The sequence below is a fragment of the Lacerta agilis genome, chromosome 2 (assembly GCF_009819535.1).
Source record: "Lacerta agilis isolate rLacAgi1 chromosome 2, rLacAgi1.pri, whole genome shotgun sequence".
In the NCBI taxonomy this organism is placed as follows: Eukaryota; Metazoa; Chordata; class Lepidosauria; order Squamata; family Lacertidae; genus Lacerta; species Lacerta agilis.
Genome location: NC_046313.1, coordinates 10,756,639 through 10,775,344, shown reverse-complemented (window position 1 = coordinate 10,775,344; position 18,706 = coordinate 10,756,639). Strand labels below are relative to the sequence as shown.

At 42.6% G+C, this 18,706-nt stretch overlaps 2 protein-coding genes and 1 long non-coding RNA gene across 7 annotated transcripts in view; 1 reads left to right on the top strand and 2 right to left on the bottom strand.

Moving 5' to 3' along the window:
• Positions 1-1,199: 1,199 nt before the first annotated feature.
• LOC117040665 lies at positions 1,200-3,328 on the bottom strand. The gene is made up of 2 exons (XR_004425891.1): positions 2,163-3,328; positions 1,200-1,568 (listed from the first exon to the last, which is right to left on the bottom strand). It is a non-coding gene; the product is annotated as an uncharacterized LOC117040665 (long non-coding RNA).
• A 1,756-nt stretch (positions 3,329-5,084) lies between these two features.
• On the bottom strand, positions 5,085-10,993 carry HNRNPA1 (heterogeneous nuclear ribonucleoprotein A1). 4 transcript variants are annotated; one of them, XM_033138563.1, is made up of 12 exons: positions 10,837-10,993; positions 10,705-10,743; positions 9,233-9,349; positions 8,894-9,040; positions 8,064-8,274; positions 7,875-7,967; positions 7,702-7,794; positions 7,069-7,155; positions 6,592-6,702; positions 6,001-6,129; positions 5,647-5,709; positions 5,085-5,411 (listed from the first exon to the last, which is right to left on the bottom strand). In XM_033138563.1, the coding sequence occupies exons 1-11, from the start codon at positions 10,849-10,851 to the stop codon at positions 5,654-5,656; spliced, it is 1,098 nt and encodes a 365-aa protein (XP_032994454.1). In that variant the 5' UTR covers positions 10,852-10,993; the 3' UTR covers positions 5,085-5,411; positions 5,647-5,653. The 4 variants fall into 4 exon arrangements, with proteins under 4 accessions (XP_032994454.1, XP_032994455.1, XP_032994453.1 ...); XM_033138564.1 differs by lacking the exon at positions 10,705-10,743 and having other exon boundaries at positions 10,837-10,953; XM_033138562.1 differs by lacking the exons at positions 10,705-10,743; positions 10,837-10,993 and having other exon boundaries at positions 9,233-9,424.
• A 282-nt stretch (positions 10,994-11,275) lies between these two features.
• CBX5 (chromobox 5) overlaps positions 11,276-18,706 on the top strand; it is a 43,452-nt gene continuing 36,021 nt past the window's right edge. The window contains exon 1 of one of the 2 annotated variants that reach the window (XM_033138572.1): positions 11,276-11,294. The gene's annotated coding sequence lies outside the window, so the exon portion shown is untranslated. Of the gene's footprint in view, positions 11,295-11,595; positions 11,714-18,706 lie in introns of those variants that run through there. The other variant, XM_033138571.1, reaches the window with a different exon arrangement.

Below are 18,706 nucleotides of genomic sequence, written 5' to 3'. Positions count from 1 at the left end.
CTCTGCCACTTTCCCCAGGAAAACCCAGTTTACTGCTGAATCAAAACAAACATCAATCCACAGAAAATCGAATTGATATGTGTTCTGATTCAGTGGTGAACAGCAGGTTTTCCTGCAGAAAGTGTAAAGACAAAAACACAACAAAACCTCAGAGCTGTGCGTAGAAATTATGAGACAAAAGGAAGTGAGTGAACCCTTCTACAAAAAAAAACCGAATGAAGGAACCAAAACTGGTTCTATGACCAGTGTTCTGCTAGAATAAATTATGCAAGCATACTTAACTAAGGCTCAGGAAAGAGCAGAGGCTTTTAAGACCAGGATGCTGCCCTGGGATTTTACTGTTGCTTCTAGATTGTCGAGGTGAAGTACAAAATTGGTGTAAACAAAATAAAATAAAAATTTCCTTCCATTAGCACCTTAGAGACCAACTAAGTTTGTTCTTGGTATGAGCTTTCGTGTGCATGCACACTTCTTCAGAAAGAACAAACTTACGTTGGTCTCTAAGGTGCTACTGGAAGGAATTTTTTATTTTATTTTGTTTTGACTATGGCAGACCAACACGGCTACCTACCTGTAACTAAAATTGGTTTAGCCAACTATTACAAACCTGAGTTTTAACAGGGAGGCTAGCTTGTGGCTCAAGCCTCTGTAAATACTATAACAGCTTATGGGACAGGCTTGCCCTAGCTCTGGCAGATCACCCCTTGCTCTTTACCCATTGAAATCGACAACACAATGTGGTCTCTTAAAATGCATGCTGCTTTCCAGAAATGCAGGCCACCTGCATCCCCCAGAATAACTGTACCAGGGTGTTGGGCAGAACACACTTGTGCAAGAGAGAACTGTGGCATCAAAATACAGGTACATCTGGCCTGCAAAGCAGCATGGCCACTCACAATGTGTAAATAAGTTGCACTTAAATCTTTCTACAGAATAAACTCATTTGGTTAAATCGTGCCTCATGTTGCATTTCCCTTTGCATTGTAGCATCAAAATTTTTAGTCATTTTGGTTTTGTGCATCAAAGGTTTGTGGGGTGGTTTTTTTTTACAAACCCGAAGCAACTGGCTGCTAGAGCAAATAGACACCCAATGTATTTCAGGGAAGCAGGATGATCTCAACGAAGCAGTTTGTGTGCTGTGTAACCTTAACCAAGTTATCAGTGTCTGTCCCTGCTTGAAAAACAACAAAGTTAAGAAATGCAAATATTGCTCATTTTATTGAGATGGGTTTTTTTGGCCCCAGTCATTTTATTTATGGAAGGGAGAAATTGTAGGTGTTGAGCAGCTGAAATCTGAAGACATAATTGTAGGTCTACTTCAATAAATTCTGCAATGAAAAGTGCACAATGAAGTGGAATTCAACCCTGTTTTTATATGAAGGCCAAGAAGGCTGTGTCAGAATATTATGGAATTCACTAGTGCCTTAGATGCTGACAGCTCTGAAAATGCAACCCAGTTGCTACAAAATTACTTAACAGCTATTCACTTGAATAGTTTATGTATACAACTACCCAGTAGCCATTTAAACTTTCTTGGAAAGCTTTGTGGTATGTGAAGTTGAAGAGTCCTGTAAGAAAAGAACAAAGGATGAAACACAGGGAACATTTGAACACACCTTACTATTCCTCTTCATTCCTAGATGCAGCTAGTATTTGCCTATCAATCTAGAAATAAAACAAACTGGAGTCCACTGAAAGTTAGCCCAGTTGATTAAGAGCAGGCATGTCTAAAGTCCGTTTTGTGGGCCTAATCCGGCTCGCCGGTCAGTTTAATCCAGCCCCTGTGGCCAGTTTATTTCCTGGGGTAAAATCCTAAAAAAAAAACACTCAACTTTGGTCGGCCCTCACGGCCCTTCACTTCATCAAATCTGGCCCACCGTGAAAAAAGTTTGACACCACTGATTTGAGTGTGTGGTGCTCATAATGCAAAGGTTATAGGTTCGTTCATCATAGCATCTACCTGGCATATTCCTTCATTGCAGGGGGTTGGAATAGATCAGGCATAGGCAAACTCAAACTCAGATGTTTTGGGACTACAATTCCCATCATCCCTGACCACTGGTCCTGTTCCTACAACTATCAAGTGCTTCTTGTATTTTATTATGCCCAGTCACTGCACCACATCCTGCCTCACCCACCTTCTTAGGATTGGCTGGTTTTACCTTTTAAACAGAAAAGGAGATCCAGGGACATCCTATTCCATTGTCTTGGAGCAGGTGTGTTTTAGCACTGGACAGCTCTTCTCCTATAAAAAGGAAGATGTGTTAAAATACTCAATACGACCTCACCCTATTACATTTAACAGGCACTTTGCATGGGAGTCCCCTCCCCCCAAAGTAGTCTGCATTTACAGTAGTATAGCCAGTGCCTTGTGGTACTATGCTTTTATAAGTCCACAAGGCTACCCAAGGAGGAGATAAGAGGCAGTGCTTTCATTAAATACATTTCATCACCCATGTTGCGACTTTTTTTTAAATAAAAAATTGTGCAAAAGTCAATTATTATGTTCTACCCATCTAATGCACTGGGTTTTACAGCACTGGGAAAATTTAAGTAGCTGAACTAGTATTTACAAGGTAAACTCAGCCTCTGAGAAAAGTTTAGCAGGATAACAAAACTGTATAGGACATAAGTAAAATCTGTTCTTACCTACCAGTACAGTAATATAACCTTTCCTTCCTTCTGCGTCTGACTGCTAGTCCTAAGAGCAAGGATCCTTACTCTCGTCTGCCTCCTTCCGGTGGTCACTGAGCACTCTTTTCTAGTCAGCAGAAGCCTGCACCTGGCTTATCTGTCCACTCGACTCAACACGTGTCTACTCTCAGCTGTGGTAGCGTCTGAGCTGGAAGCCATTCGGAGCTATGCTTGCTAGCCGTTCCTAGTAGCTCAACCATCTGCAAGCCTCCCGGATTTTGTAAAGCTACTTTTAGTTTTCGGATCCTGGCGTGCTCTCCTCTGTTGTGGTTATGCTACCATGCCAAAAACGAGCATTACTTCGTGAATCCTGAGGTCTCGTCTCCCTCAACAGAATAAGGATCCGCCTGCTATTGCAAACTCAGCCACGTAAAAACCCATCAGGACTATCAGTTTTGCATTCTAAATTAAGCCATTCACCAGTCAAACAAAAGGATATATGTACAAACACCATTGCAGCTTTAGAAAAGGTTTAAGCACAAGTTAAAATTGGTCTCATGTCAACAATAGGCTAGGGTGGAAATCCTCAAGGTGTGCTTAGGTCTCAGTGAAGATTAATTGGACCAATATACTAGGGTTTCCCAAACTTGGGTCTCCGGCTGTTTGTGAACTACAATGCCCATCATTGCTGGCCACTCGTCCTGCTAGCTAAGGTTGATAGCTGTGATCCAAAAAGAGCTGGAGACCAAATATTGTTGGGGAAACCTGCACTATACAAACCCTCCCACCCTCCACTTTTAAGTGCAGTTTTAGCTCCACCTCACAGAATGGAAACGTAGACCAGAAAGCAGTTTAAATCATTACAGCCAAGAGGCCAATATTCTACTGTCAACTGCACTGGGGAGGGAGAAATGCCTGGAACTGTTTCTTCAAAAAACAAAATACAGACTATCCCAAAAATGGGCTGCAGAGTTCCAGTGCATCTAAGCCACTATGTGGGACAGAACTTATTGGCTGTCCCAGTCAGATTAGAAGATGCAGGAATAATGAAGTTACCAAAGCACTTTTAGCAGACAAGTAGTGTCTTCATTGCCCACAAGACTAAGGCCCCATCTGCACTATACCATTTAAAGCAGTACCATCCCACTTTAAGTAATTATTTCCCCCAAAGAATCCTAAGAACTGCCATTTGTTAGGGGTGCAATCCCCTAACCAACTGCAGACCCCGGGATGCTTTGGGGGAAGCCATGACCATTAAAATGGCATGCTGCTGCTGCTTTAAACGTTTAATGCAGATGGGGCCTAATTTAGCTTTAATTTATTAATCCAAAGAATTTAAAAGCATTAAAGCTGACAGAAAAGAGCTGCTCTTCCTAGACAAAGCCAGGAAACTGAAGGAGCCTTGTTGGGGAGCTGCCTAGTATACCAGTTTCACATGTGCACTGCTTTTCTTAGGCATCAGCATTAACCAATGGCCCTATGGAGTTTTCCTGCATCCTAATCAGGAAAGCTTTGTTTATTAACCCAGCAAGAAAGTTCAGACCCATTACTTTTATATGCTGCAATGTTGCATTCCATCAGCACAAGTATTTCCATCTGCACAACAGAAATCCCCATCTGTTCAAGGGTTTGTGAGCAGATTTGGGTAGGGGAAGGGGAGGAGTTGTTACACGTGGAAATCCTTGTACTGATGGTTCACTTTGCAGCACTATTTTAATCACAACTGCTTCCAGTAAAATATTCTACTCAACCATAAAGACAGAGGCCACACAACTGTGGAGTCTTTACCCACATCTACAGCTTTTAAAAGCTTTTGCCCAACATACACAAACTAATATAATTCTGTTGTCTAGCTATTTAGTAAAGAACTTGTTTTGTTCCAACCTTCCCCAGTTAACTAGGATGCTCAATGCCTTCTTAATAATTGTAGTATTTCACAGACCAACCCCAAACATTTAGCCAGGAGCAGATGAGAAGTCATATTTTACTAGCCTCTTCAGTAATGGAAACAATCCCACCCCTTAGGAACAGGTTAAAAAAACCATTTGGACCTGGCATTAGCTCCAGTATTGGGAGATCTTACAACCCTCAGCAGACTCAACTGGCTCTGGTTTCTTAAGAGTTTTAAAAGGTGTGGAATTTAAAAACGTGCAGGGCTGATACTGGTAGTGTATCTGTGGCAATCCAGAACCAGCTGGATTTCACAAGTATCACAGCATATCCCAGTATAAATATTACTACTATGAGTCCAAAGTGCCATTTCAAGGGTTTGATGGCAGGTGCTCATACTGCCATTGTAATTGTAGGCAGTACTGCTATTTGGTCTTTGACACAGTATTATAGGACACCTGTCAACAGGCATTGACACCCTTTAAACTAAGCCTGCACAGCAACTATGTAGCTAAAACCAGTACATATTGACTTACAGTGAAACTTAACTTATACACGGCACATTTTAAAAAAGACACATTTATTCAGCGTCATGATCAGTCTATTACAGTTAGCAATCAACAGCATGGGTGTGGAAAAAAATAATAATCTACATAAAACCCTTGTTGGAATGCTTTGCACTTTCCACAGAACACAAAAACTAAAATATCCTGTTACAGATAGTCACAAATACAGTCCTGATGTTTGCAAACAAGCGCTTGTCTAACACATGTCTTCATGAGGCAGTTCTACCCTGCCACAACTGTGTTTGGCTGAGTTCACAACTGTGGTAACCTGTAGCTTCCCTGTCACTTCTCTGGCTCTCCTCTCCTGCTAAGCTTTGTTTCCTGTTGAATAATACGGAATAAAGTTGTTAATCTAAACACATTTGAGACTCAAAGCTACAATCCAATAGCAAGCTTCTTCCCACCGACTGCCAATCCATATATTAGCTTTTAACAACTGCATTTTAGTCCAAGTAAGCTTAAACTACAATAACTTTGCTCAGCTAAATTAAGAGTTACAATTAAATTTCATCAGCACTGCATTATTTCTTCCAATGGTTGAAAGGAAGATTCTTACCTAGGAATTAAAACCGCCTTCCGCCGCTATAGCTACTGCCACTACCAGAGCCACCGTAGCCACCTGAAAGAATCAAAGTTGCATTTTCAAAAATAGCAAATGGTGGCTCAGAAGGGTAAGAAAAAAAGTTTGGCATCTGAAGTTGGAGTTACCAAAGGAAGTAGGGAATATATTGCTTGGAAGGGATGAGTAATCACTATAAATTAATAAGAGATTGAGGCGCATATCAGGAGCAACAAGGTAAGAATTAGCCTCTAGTGTCCTACTAGGTAGACTTATTCCCCCCCCTCCCTGTGATCAAGGAACAAAACAGAAGTTAATGTGGTTCAACTTTACTAGTTTAAAGACACCTACCCCCACTTCCACCATATGGCCCAGAGCTCCTGCCTCCAAAGTTTCCTCCTTTCATGGGCCCAAAGTTTGAAGACTGGTTGTTGTAACTGCCAAAGTCATTGTAGCTTCCACCGCCTCCAAAGCTGCTTCCTGTATAGAGTAAGAAGCAATGATTTCAACAAGTTACTTGTATCTACCAAACTAGGAACAATGTGCCATCCCTGTCTATTATACCCAGCACCACATGAATATATTTGACAGGGTCATCTTTATGTCTCTTTGCCTTGAAGCATGCCAGTTAACTCAGTTTGCTGCTGATAATGCCAAGAACACAGACTCGATCCCCATAGTGGCCACCTGCATATTCCTGCATTGCAGGGGGTTCATTACTTGGCCTTCTGGGTGCCTTCCAACTTTACAATTCTGCTACTATTATTCTAGTTGCTACTATTTTAATTAAGTGAAGATGTAGGGGATTTGCCATATGGCAACAGGTACTAAAGCAAATGTGAAATTTAATGCCAAGACCACACTGGGAATTTGTCAAAACCAAAGTAATGATCCGCACTGTGCATGCAGCTGATTATTTTACCACCCAAACGTAACACTTACCCCCACTGCCGCCACCAAAGCCGCCACCTCCATTGTTATAGCCGTCATAGCTGCCACTGCTGCCATAACCTCTGCTTCCTCCAGAGTATCCAGGGCCACTACCTCCATAGCCTTTAAGAAGAGGACATGTTCTTGTTCATAGCATAAAAAGTTCTCAATTAGCACACGTGGGGAAAGTATTTTTAAGAACTTGAAAAGCAAACAGGGATGTGGCCAATTTCCTTATTCCACATTACATTAAAGAAATAGTTATTCCACATTACAGTAAAGAAACAGGGAAGGGAAGCTGGGGAAGGTATCAAAGACTACCTGCCCCCCAACCTCAGGTTTATCCATTGCCAGCTGTCATGGGGGGGAGAGGCTCCAGTTAGGCTCCTGGGTTTTGGTAAGTCTTTTGATGCTAAGTGCCTTTCAATTTAATTTGTAAGCCACTTTGGAAAGATTTAAATCTTCAAAGCACAGTTGATACAAACTTACCATCGTTGCCAAACCCATTGTAGCCATCTCCACTGCCTCCATAGCCGCCGCCACCACCACCTCCGCCACTGCGACTGCCAAACCCTCCTGAGAAAGAGCACTACTGTTAGCACCGGAATCAGTTCATTTAGATGACTTGGGTGATTAAATTTAACTGATTTATTAAAATGCAGCTATTATAAACACATTCAAAGCAGTCTAAGAAGAAAATACATTCCAATCGTTTCTCTTACTATCTTTCTAGAGACGTTAAGCAAGTTATTCCTGCAAATCCTCAACCATAATACAGAGGTCTGGGAATTTGTCTTCTCGGCGAGTTCTTATACTGTATCTTAAAAAAACCCAAAAAACAAACTGCACTGGCGCATTGCTCCTTTATTTCTTGTAGCATGGTAGTTAAGCTGATGTCACAGCCCACCTCAGATCAGGCTAAAACCCAGTAGGGATTCCTGACCAACCAGCTGAAAACCAATGCTCTGGCTGGTACACCCCTCCCGCACGAGTGACACTGAAATAAGGTTTCCTTATTTCATGAGCTCTGGGCAGATTCCTTGGAATAAGTAAGTGTTTGAAGTCATTGAAGCCCTCATGTCAACATTAAATCTTGAAAGTAACCAGTAAAATTGTCCTTACCACGGCCACCAAAGCTGCTGCCACGGTTGAAGTTCTCACCACCGCCAAATCCACCTCCACGGCCACTCCCAAAGCTGCCAGAGCTACTACGACCTAACAACAAGAAGAACGTTCAGCACTACAAAGAGGCACTAGAAGTCTAGGTTCATTTCAATCAAAGCCACAAAACTCACCTCTTTGGCTGGATGAGGCACTGGCCATTTCCTGCTTTGACAATGCTTTCCTGACTTCACAGTTATGCCCATTCACAGTATGGTATTTCTGAACTATATAAAGACAAAGTGTTGTCAGTATTTTCCTTGCAACTCTAAGACTGGAACCCACACCAACTCACTCAAATGCATTTGCAATAATACACTTACTGACAATTTTGTCCACAGAGTCATGGTCATCAAAAGTAACAAAGGCAAACCCCCTCTTCTTGCCACTGCCACGGTCAGTCATTATCTCAATAACTTCAATTTTGCCATACTGTTCAAAGTAGTCCCTTAAGTGGTGCTCTTCTGTATCTTCTTTAATTCCTCCAACAAAGATTTTTTTTACTGTCAAGTGGGCTCCAGGCCTTTGAGAGTCCTAAAATAAGACAGGATAAATGCAATGTTAGGCTTGTATTACCAATTGTGAGCCAGCAGGTACCATTTTATTCTCCCAATCTCTGCTCTGCAACTCTGTACTGGAGAAAGCTATCATACAGACAGCATGTTTAGCTTAAGTTGAAAACTGGTGTATATTTTACATCAAGGCTATGTGTTGTAGTTCAGGGACAGGCAACAGGTGCTCTTTAGATGTTGTGGGACTACAATTCCCATGAGTTCCAGCTGGAGCGCACCACAAGTATGCACCACTGAATTTGGGGTGGGTGGGGGAGAAGGACACTTCTAAATAAATATGAATTGCTCCACACTAAACAAACTGAATGATGCTACAGGTTAAATATTCCACGACTTACTGGCGCTGAAAGTATAATTTTAATTATATCATACCTTCCCTACTGTAAGCTGATTTAAATCCAATAAACTAAACACTGCACTAAAAAAGGTCATAAGTGAACTGAGAATGGTATCAACATAGCTGCTTTAATTGTAGTTCTGGATAACCGAAAACAAGCACGATGTTCATGGTCTTCAGCTACAAGCAACTAATACAGCACTTTGGCTCACTCTTCACTAGTGCAGCCAACAGCAGCTCTCACCTCTCTGGATACAGCTCTTTTTGGTTCAACAACTCTCCCATCAACTTTGTGGGGCCTGGCATTCATGGCAGCATCAACCTCTTCCACTGTCGAGTAAGTGACAAATCCAAAGCCCCTGGAGCGCTTAGTGTTTGGGTCTCGCATCACCTAGGTTAAAAGAAGCCAAATCAGATTATTTCACTTTGTTCTATGGATACAATACACATCATAGCAAGCCATGGAATGCATGATTCTTATAGAACTCAAAGACATTCATGTTTCTTGGGTAATGCCATCTGCAGCACCAAGTAACAAATATCCCCACCAAAATTAAAAGCCAATCCCCATATGAACACCTACCACACAGTCTGTAAGTGTGCCCCATTGTTCAAAATGATTGCGAAGGCTTTCATCTGTTGTCTCGAAACTTAGGCCTCCAATGAACAGTTTGCGTAGCTGTTCAGGTTCCTTGGGGGACTGAAAGAGAAGAGTAGGGAAATATAGAACAAGGAAGATGGCACTGCAGGGCTCTCCCATCCAACTACAGCTTCATGTAGATAAGCAGGCCTACTAATAATCATAGCTGTCAACTTTTCCTTTTTTTGCGGGAAATTCCCTTATTCCAGCGCAGTTTCCCATTGCAAAAAAAGGGAAAGTTGACAGCTATGGCCATTTCCCATTGCAAAAAAGGAAGGTTGACAGCTCTACTACTAATGCACAATAATCCCTGGATCAGTTAGCACACCTATTTCCCTGCTAGCACCCTAACTGGTATCAAAACATGCCAGCAAAGCTTCTCAAAAAGAGATGGGGCACACTCCAATCCTGCATTTGTCACTATTTCACTATATCCCAAATAACCAAGGACTGTCTTTTGCTCTTGTTCTGATAATACAGCTACCCATTTTGCTGCATTAAAGCAATAGGAAATGCATCAACTATGCATTTTGCTGCTTAATTTTATCACACACAAGTATGCTTTCCAAGTCTTGTTGAGAATATTGCTTCTCCTTCACTTAAATCTGCCCTTCTACAAATAACCACACTTCTAACGAAGACTACGAGCTACCTATCAGAATCCATTTCTAATAAAAGGGGGAGAAAACCTAAAGGGGGCAGGAAAGCAGCAAGTTATTTTCAGCTATAGGATGGCAACATTGTAGTATTTTAGGTCTCTTGGCAGAGCCAGAAACTTTGTAGCCCTAAAATGGCCAAGATTTTCAAGCTGTTCTCTAATAGCAGCGCCCCAAGTTCTACGTACCTAGTTGGGAGTAACGTGCTTACGTACGGCAGGCCTCCCTACTGAATGATAAACATGCATTATGTACACAAATCCCAAGAAAATGATCACCCAAGAGACAGGGGCGAAAGCGTGAAAGACACCCACGGTTGCAAGGGAAAGTTGGCGAAGGGATTAAACGGCGACATTTGCGGGGGGGGGGGGAGCGGAGGGACTGCAGACAAAGCAGGAGAGCACGTGGTATCCGCACGTTCCCATCCCCCACGCAATTCAAAAAGGGGGAAACGGAGGCGAGTGCGCAGGCGCGCGGAAATCCTCCTGCCCGCAGAGCGCAGGCGCAGCCATTCCAAGCGTCGGGGAAGAGCAGCGGTGACCGCCACGCACTGTGAAACATGGCGCCTGCCCTGGAAAGCCAGCACGCATGCGTAGCCCGAGGGGAGGTGGGGGGAAAAAAGAGGCCAGGCGGCAAAGGAAGGAAGGCCGACCGGAGACCATTAGGCCTGGAAGCAGAAGACGAGGCAGATGACGGGGAAAGAAGATAGAACAATTCCGGGATGGGGATAGAGAATATATACTTTTTTTTAAGACTTACTTCGTGAGGAGACATATCGCACCCGTAATCGGACGATCCCTAAAGGCAAAGGAAACATAATTCCACAAAAAACAAGCCACAGGTTGAGGGTCGAAAGAATGGAACTAAATCGCCCGTGATCAGGGCTCTTACCTCAGACTTCGACATGGTGGCGGCGTAATTACAGGCAAGGCCTAGCCCGGTTTTCCCACAAAGCGACGCTGCCTCTGGCTGAAGTCGAGACGAAAAGGGGCAGAGTCACTGAGTGCGCCGCCGCCTCACTAGCAACGCCCACACCGGCCCCATTTCATTGGGCAGGCTTCTCGGCTTCGTCGCCTCTCACTGGACAATGGCCAGATTGCTCTCCTTCCATTGGAAGCTCTTGTAGTGACGCCGCCCTTTTTTCCTCCGTTATCCCTACCCCTGTTGGCTTTCCGTTGGTTGGATTTTTTTGTCACTCTTCGACTCCGACGGAATTCCCCGCCCTGTACTCCTCAAATAACCAGTCGCAAGGCGACGTCCTTCTCCACTGCATAGTTTCTCTTTTATTGGGCAGTTCGGAACGCAGGTTTCTTGCGATTGGCTGGGACCAACGGATACCCTTTTTGGGGGTTGGTTAGATTTTTATTCATTCATTGTAATAGAGGCGGGAATTAAGTTGGTATTCCTGGGCGTTTTTGTGTTGGTGGTTGGTATGGTGAAGGCGCGAGCCGGGATGGGGTAGGGTGCGGGAGAAAAGAGAGTTTAATATGTGCAACTTGCTTGTGAGGCAAGCCTACGCTGAAGCACGCTGCACACCTTGCGCATGCGTCACAAAGTGTTGCTTCTGACGAATAACGGGGAGGGAGGGAGACTGGAGAAGTGCGCGCGCCTCACGCCGGCGCAGTGAGGTTGGGAAGGGGGCGGAGGGGCTGACGCGTGCGCACTGAACGGGGTTTTTGGCGGGCGTTGCGCAGAAGCGGCGGCTGTGAGGGGTTACAAACCAGGGAGGGGGAAGTTGCTTCCGCTCCGAGCCCGTTACTTTCCCCAGGTGAGCGACCATGGGAAACAATCTTGGCGGGGGCGCGTTACCGGGAGCCGGTGGTTCCGAGGGAGGGGGCGTGGTTTCGGCGTGATTAGAAGCCTGTCCGTGCTGTGAGGTACCGTTGGAAAGGGGGCGGGGCTTGCGCTCTTGGGGCGGGGCGCTGGAATCTGAGTGACAGCCTCATAGGTCGAAGGGTTGAGGCAGTTGGGAGGGTTAGACCATTGAGGGTCGGAGGGTGGAGTGGCAGCCGATTTATCCAACGGGGAAACCGCATTTGCTTGTGGGGCGGGTGGTTTAGCGTAACTGTTTGATTGGCGCGGAGGATGGCCAATGGTAAGAGGCCTCGGTACCATGGCGCTTTTCTTTAGGAGTGGGAGGACCTAGGGGCGCGTAATGCTTTCCCGCCGTGAGCTTTTTTCCTTAGGTCTCACCCACCCCAATACATGACTACATATGGCCTTGCAGTATTTTGTCCCGGTCGGTCCGTAATTTTCAAAGCTGTACACCCCCGCGAACTTTTTAGCGAAACCTCTTTTATTTAGTCTGCGGTCCACGTTCAGCCGTTTCACGTCGGAGAAAGTCTTTGTGCCTTAGTCGCTCGAGGATAAGTGGCTGTGAAGGACTGGAGTTCGCTGTTTCACACGCTCCTTCGCTCCCGTCCCCGCAGACAGTCCAAGACAACCAGGCGAATCCGCCAGCCTTGCACGTTCCCCTCTAGTTGAGTTTCCAGAGCCCGAAATCCCAGAAACTTTCCTTGAAGTGTAAACCCCCCCCCCCATGGTAGATAGTTCCCAACTTATTTGGTGCCTAACGTACATGTAGCACAGGCAAGTTCGGGGAATATTCGGGTATCATTGTATTGGATTATTAATATGCACTTACTCATGCTCCGCCTTTTCCCCTTGGCGTGACTCAAGGCAGCTTACAGATAAGGATAAGAACCACTGAAAACACGGGGGAAACAGTCATTTAAAAAATAAACGTTGAGAATTGGGCGTTGAGTGGGAAGTCTGCAGAGGAAGGACATAGTCCACAAACCCATGTTCACACTTCAGCAAGTTCTGTTGTTGCTATTGTGGTTTCTTTGCTTATTCTTATAGCTGGTTGGACTGAAAAAAGAGTCCTAAAGTAACAACAACAACATTTTTTTTACAAGATTTCTGTTGGTCCTCACAGCAATTCCATGGTAAGATACTATGCTTGATCCTACCATGAGGGAATGAGAGTGCATACTTGGATTTGTTGGCTGCAAGCCATAGAGAATATCTTATTGTGCATAACAATTGATAAAGAAATGTCAAGTCCAAATATATATGTTGCGGTTTTATAAAATAAAATCAATGTTATTCAATCCTGAGAGCTGGGTTATCTGTAGGTGTAATGGTACTTAATGCTTTGGATTACTGTCGACAGTAAGGTTTGAAAAGTGGCTTAGACAAGCTTTAGCCCCAGCTCTTTGTCCCATGAAGAAAGAAAATTAAAATCTTACTGCACACAGTGTAGGGCTGCAATGTTCTAGTGTGAATAACAACTATAGTTTTAAATACAACCTCAGCAAATCACTGAGTCACCTTCCTACTGCTGGGTTGGGGAGCAAGGGAAATCAGGTTTAGTTTTCTTCACACTAGTGCTGAGTCTACACAAAGGTCATTAGTGATTTGTGCAGATGATGAATTCATTATGTGTGGATCCCAAGTACAGACATGTAGAATATACCTGTACATTGAATTATGGGCATCTAGAACTTGAAATGGCAGCTGGGATGCTGAGGAGCTTGTAGTTGGCTCTCAGCCACACCTAGGTGGAAGCTGATTTAAATGAGGTACACAAATGCTGCACATATAGGGGTGACCCTCTGCATAGGTAGCAATTTTTGCATTCTCGCCATCTTGTTTAACTTGGCTGGAAGAAAAAAAAACTGAGTAAGGTGAAGATGAAAGCAGCTATATCTGCTACAAATTGGTAGATAAACAATAACCAGAGTGGTATAGAAACCTGAAGAGAAGTGACTGCTCGATGTCTTTTTTCAGTGTCTTTTCAGGTAAGTTGCTGTGGGTTGCTAGTCCCTGAGAAAGGTTGGAAGAGAAGGCTCTAGGCTTTAAAAATAGATTTAAAAAACTGCCCACTTATTGAAATTCATTTCCTTCCTGAACAAGCTTTCATACCAATAGATACTATAACAAATAAAACATGTTGGTTTGCAGCTAAATAATGCCTTTATACAGAATCAAAACTCTTTGCTCATGCATCCCATGTACTTATTGCAGTGCATTTTTTCCTGCTTAGGGATAAGACAAGATAGATTTCTCTCTGTACACATGTAAGTCTATTAAGCAAAATCCCTTTCTTTGACTAAAGTGGTGAAACTTATGTACACGTATTGAGAAGTAAATCCCATTGAACAAAGTGGGTGATTAAACATGTACTGTATAGGATTAACTGCAAGTTTTCATAGTTTTCCATGATGCAGGGGTTAGTTACTGTGCAAAATAGTATTTCTTCCTGAGATAGAAAGTAATTGCATTTCATTCATAACTTGAAACTACACATTGAACTGGTTTGCACCTTAAACTAAACCAGAGTTGTAGAATTACGAGCACAAACCGTAAAGAGCTGCTTTGAGCCTGAGGCTTGCACACCTGCCTCTTCCTGCATGGCCAGAAGGAGGATTTGAGCAATTGCACTTTGCCTGAATATTGGCTTGTTGTGCTGACTTGATCTGGTTTATTTAAAAAAAACACTACTCTTGGCTGTGTCATTTGCAGTATGGTCGTACCTTGGATCCCAAACACCTTGGTACTTGGACGTTTTGGCTCGTGAACGCCCCAAACCCGGAAGTGAGTGTTCTGGTGTGCGAGTGTTCTTTGGAACCCGAACGCCCAACAGGACTTCCGTGGCTTCCAAATGGCTGCAGGAGTTTCCTGCAGCCAATCAGAAGCCACGCTTTGGTTTCCGAACATTTTGGAAGTCGAATGGACTACCAGAACGGATTCCATTTGACTGCCAAGGTACGACTGTATTTTTAAAAATATACATAGTTTCCCTTGTGGTTTACTTTACTAAAAAAAAGAAAAGAAATCTTTAACTCATTCCATTTGATAGGTAGCTGTGATACTGTTTTAAGGAAGTTTAATGTGTTTCTAGTAAATGTTTTGATTTCCTTTTGAACTAGATTATACAAGACACTTTTATCTTTAAAAAATGAAATGGTAAAAAAAACATTTTTAAAAAATTCATCTAGTTTGGGGGATGAACTCATTTTTAGCCAGACAGCAAAATAGTGATTAGCAAGTCCACCTTTGTCCAACTCGCCCCATGATCTTTTTGCAGACCTTATATTTTGTTTGACTTCTAATACTAAAGACTTGAAAATCATTAAGCTAAACATGCAAATTGTAGATTACTTGTTAAATCTATTCTTTTCTATTCCTCCCCATTTATGAATTGCATTACTTGTATACAAGGTGATACATAGGCATGCTTGTGTGTATGTAATATAAAAGCTAAATTTAAAGTACTGTACTTTGGAATAAAAAAAACAGTAGCAGAATTTAAACATTAAATGCTCTTGGGGAGGTTTCCACTTAATTTTTAAAGTTGCACCATGGACTGCATCTACCTCTCTTTGGCATGAGGACACTGCCTGGTTCTAGTGGCAGAGAGGATTGTGGCAGCTTCATTGTGCCAGTGGACACGATTGGTTTTCTTCTTCCTCTCCTTCCCCCTAAACCCTCCTTAACCCTGATTTCCTCCAGAAGTTTTCCCAACACTCCAAAACATTTGGGGAGCAGAGGAAAGGGAAGTCCTGCTGTGTTTGTGGAAGTTGGCATTTACCCTATCAAAATCAATGGAAGCAGGTATCTTTCATAACTGATGCTGTATGTGGGTTTATTCCACAATTGTATATCTACACATGGATACAAAAGTGGAATTTTTGCCCTCATACTAACTGTTAAATTCTCACCCCTCCCATTGCAAGAATCTGGTGATCTTATGAGAAAGGAAGGGGCGGAAACTGCTCCTCTGTTCTTCCGTCCCTGACACAGACAGAAGTTTTCGCTCTTATCTATGTAGTGATAAGATGGCTGCATGAGAACTGTAACACTCATGCACGCCTATAGCTTCTGTAGTTTGTAGTAGCTATTAGAAATAAAACAAGGCATGCTTCAAAACCTCCACAGCTAGTTTCCGCATTTATACTCTGCTAAAGTCCGGTGCTCACAGTGAGCAGTTCTGAGTCCACTGCACCAGGACCTGTTCTCCAGGATCGGAAGGTCAGTGAAGGTGCTCCAGTTGCCTAGCCCAGGCAAGCGCTTAAGGCGTGGGCTAAACCAGGCATACTGACACTAACAAGAACAATATCCAAAACTCAGCAACCCAATTCCTTTTTCAAATTCTGCGCCTTCTCTGTTTGCACAGTAACTTGTGAGAATGATAAAATGTTTTGCTACAACATAGACTTTTATTTCTTAATGATTTCCCCCCCACACATGTTAAAATAGAAGCCAATTAAGTTACAACAGGCAAATTGTCTACTATCATTTACCCTTGTGTTTTCTTTTACAATATAACTTTTTTTCTGGTTACCGGTATTGTATATTGTCTTCCCCAGCATGCTGTCTAAGCACTTCCTGAACAAACAGACAGCTCTGCTTATTAACTGTCCAGAGCAACTTGAAATATGCAACCAAACATCTGTATTCCTGATTTGCTGTACTAATAAAACCATTTTCATATCCTACCAGAGAAGTAATTCAGTAATTTAAGTCGTTGAACTACAAATGACTAGTGATATTTTTAATTTAAATTACTGCATCTGTCAAAATTATAAATAAATGTTTAAGAATTTGAGCTCTCAATTGTTTTGCAGTGTAGTTCACATCTGCGTTGCTTCTTAGCAAGTTGGCTGCTGCTAATTTGGGGATCAGAAATGGTCACTTTAATATTTTTGTGGCATACTGAGTTGTTGGTAAAGGTGGTGAGAGCATCAAACATAAAGTTAAACTCTGTGTTTTGAGATAAAAGTATTTGTATATGTGCTTTTGCTCTTGCAAAAAGGCAAAATAAATTGCTTCGGGACATTCCAGCATGATAAATCATGCAAGTAAAAACCAGAAGAGAGCTGTATAGAAGAAAACATTCTTTGTTCTTGTAGCTTTTTCTGAAACGTTTAGTATATGCAAATATCTTAAAAATCAACACCATCCTATTCTACACACCACTATGTAGCTGTGTGGTAAAAGGCCCACTATTTCTTGTAACATCCATTTTATTCAGTTCAATTTGAAGAGAACCTGGAAAGAGGTTTGGAAATTTGGTAACCTACGCACATAGTTGGTATGATCAGAGAGAAATCCATCATAATTTTGGATCAGTTGTGTAATGCAATCATGTAATGTTTAAACAAAGCACACATCCAATAAATTTGAAAGATAGTGTTAAATACTTTTCAAACTCAAGTTTTGTTTTGCACTAAACAAGACATAATGGCCTGGATCTATATACCACTGTGCAAGTAGAAAGCTCTCCATTTGTTGGAAAAGTGGTTGTCCTTTTGGAGTTTCCTTTCATTGGCAGATATTACCGGTAATACAAATTGAATCCTACTTTGAAGCAGCTGGAGGTGGTGGACGAGGGATTGCAAAAGTTTGGGTACATGCATGAAACAGCTATATATTCTGTTCAGTATAAGTTCAGAAAAATATCCTATTAAAAACTATGTAGTACACATAACTAACACAATGGTAAAAATAACTTTGTAGGGTCTTGTATCAAGTATGGCTTTTGATGTGCTGGTATTGCACTAGAATATTTTAAAAAATCCATTGGATATTAGTTCAGTGTATTTTTTATTTTTTTTATATTGTATCTGAAATACACATAGAAAAGTTGCTCTCTTGTTTGTATTGGATGTGTACTTTCCCCCACAATCCCACAATAGGCTGTTGCTTTTAACCAGGTCCTTCGACGATTTGGTCTGTGACCGTTTAATAAAATTTGATTTGATTTGAACCACGTCCTTCAGTGACTTCAATACAGGTGTGTGCATGAATGCTGTACAGTTGTACCTTGGATCTAAAAACGCCTTGGCTCCCAAACAATCGAAACCCAGAACTGAGTGTTCTGGTTTTCGAACGATTTTCAGAAGCTGAGTGTCCGGTGCAGCTTCCGCAGCTTTGGTTTCCAAACGTTTTGGAAGTCAAACGGACTTCTGGAACAGATTCTGTTCGACTTCCGAGGTACGACTGTACTTGCCTTAGGAAGCCACTGAAGTGCTTAGCAATACGCAGTTTGAATTTCTTGGCCCACACACTGTTGATTGAAGTAGGCCAAGAGAGAATGAGAGGAAGAAGAAATGTGGGGCAATGATGTGACTACAATACTGAGTGTCCTATTGCTGGAGCCCAATCAGTAAACTTTCAGCTACTGATAAGTGAATCAATTTGGCGAGTTTTGCATCTACAGAGGGCACCCACATCTTACACTACAGTGGTGCCCCGCTAGACGAATGCCTCGCTAGACGAAAAACTCGCTAGACGAAAGGCATTCGCTAGCGGAAGGCTGCCTCGCAAGACGAATTTTCCTATGGGCTTGCCTCGCAAGACGAAAAAAATGCCGTTTTTTTTTTTCTTTTTTTCGTCAAACTGCTCTTCCCCCGTTGGTGCTTCGCAAGACGAAATTTTCGCTATACGACAGCACTCGCAGAACGAATTAATTTCGTCTTGCGGGGCACCACTGTATTTAGTGCTTAATCCACAACCCTGAAAAAGAGTATTTGCACACACAAAAGGGAGTGGCCGAAAAATCTCTCTTGGGTTCTTTTCTCCAATAAAAATAAAGAATCTCTGTTATACTACCAACACTTAAAATCTCGCTGGTATAGTGACAACCAAACATCTTTTTTCCTATACCACTCCCTTTCACCGGAATGATGTCCATTCACCCTTAAAAGAACTAAAAGAGACTGATTAGGTTGCAAGACAGTGGTCGAAGGTCACC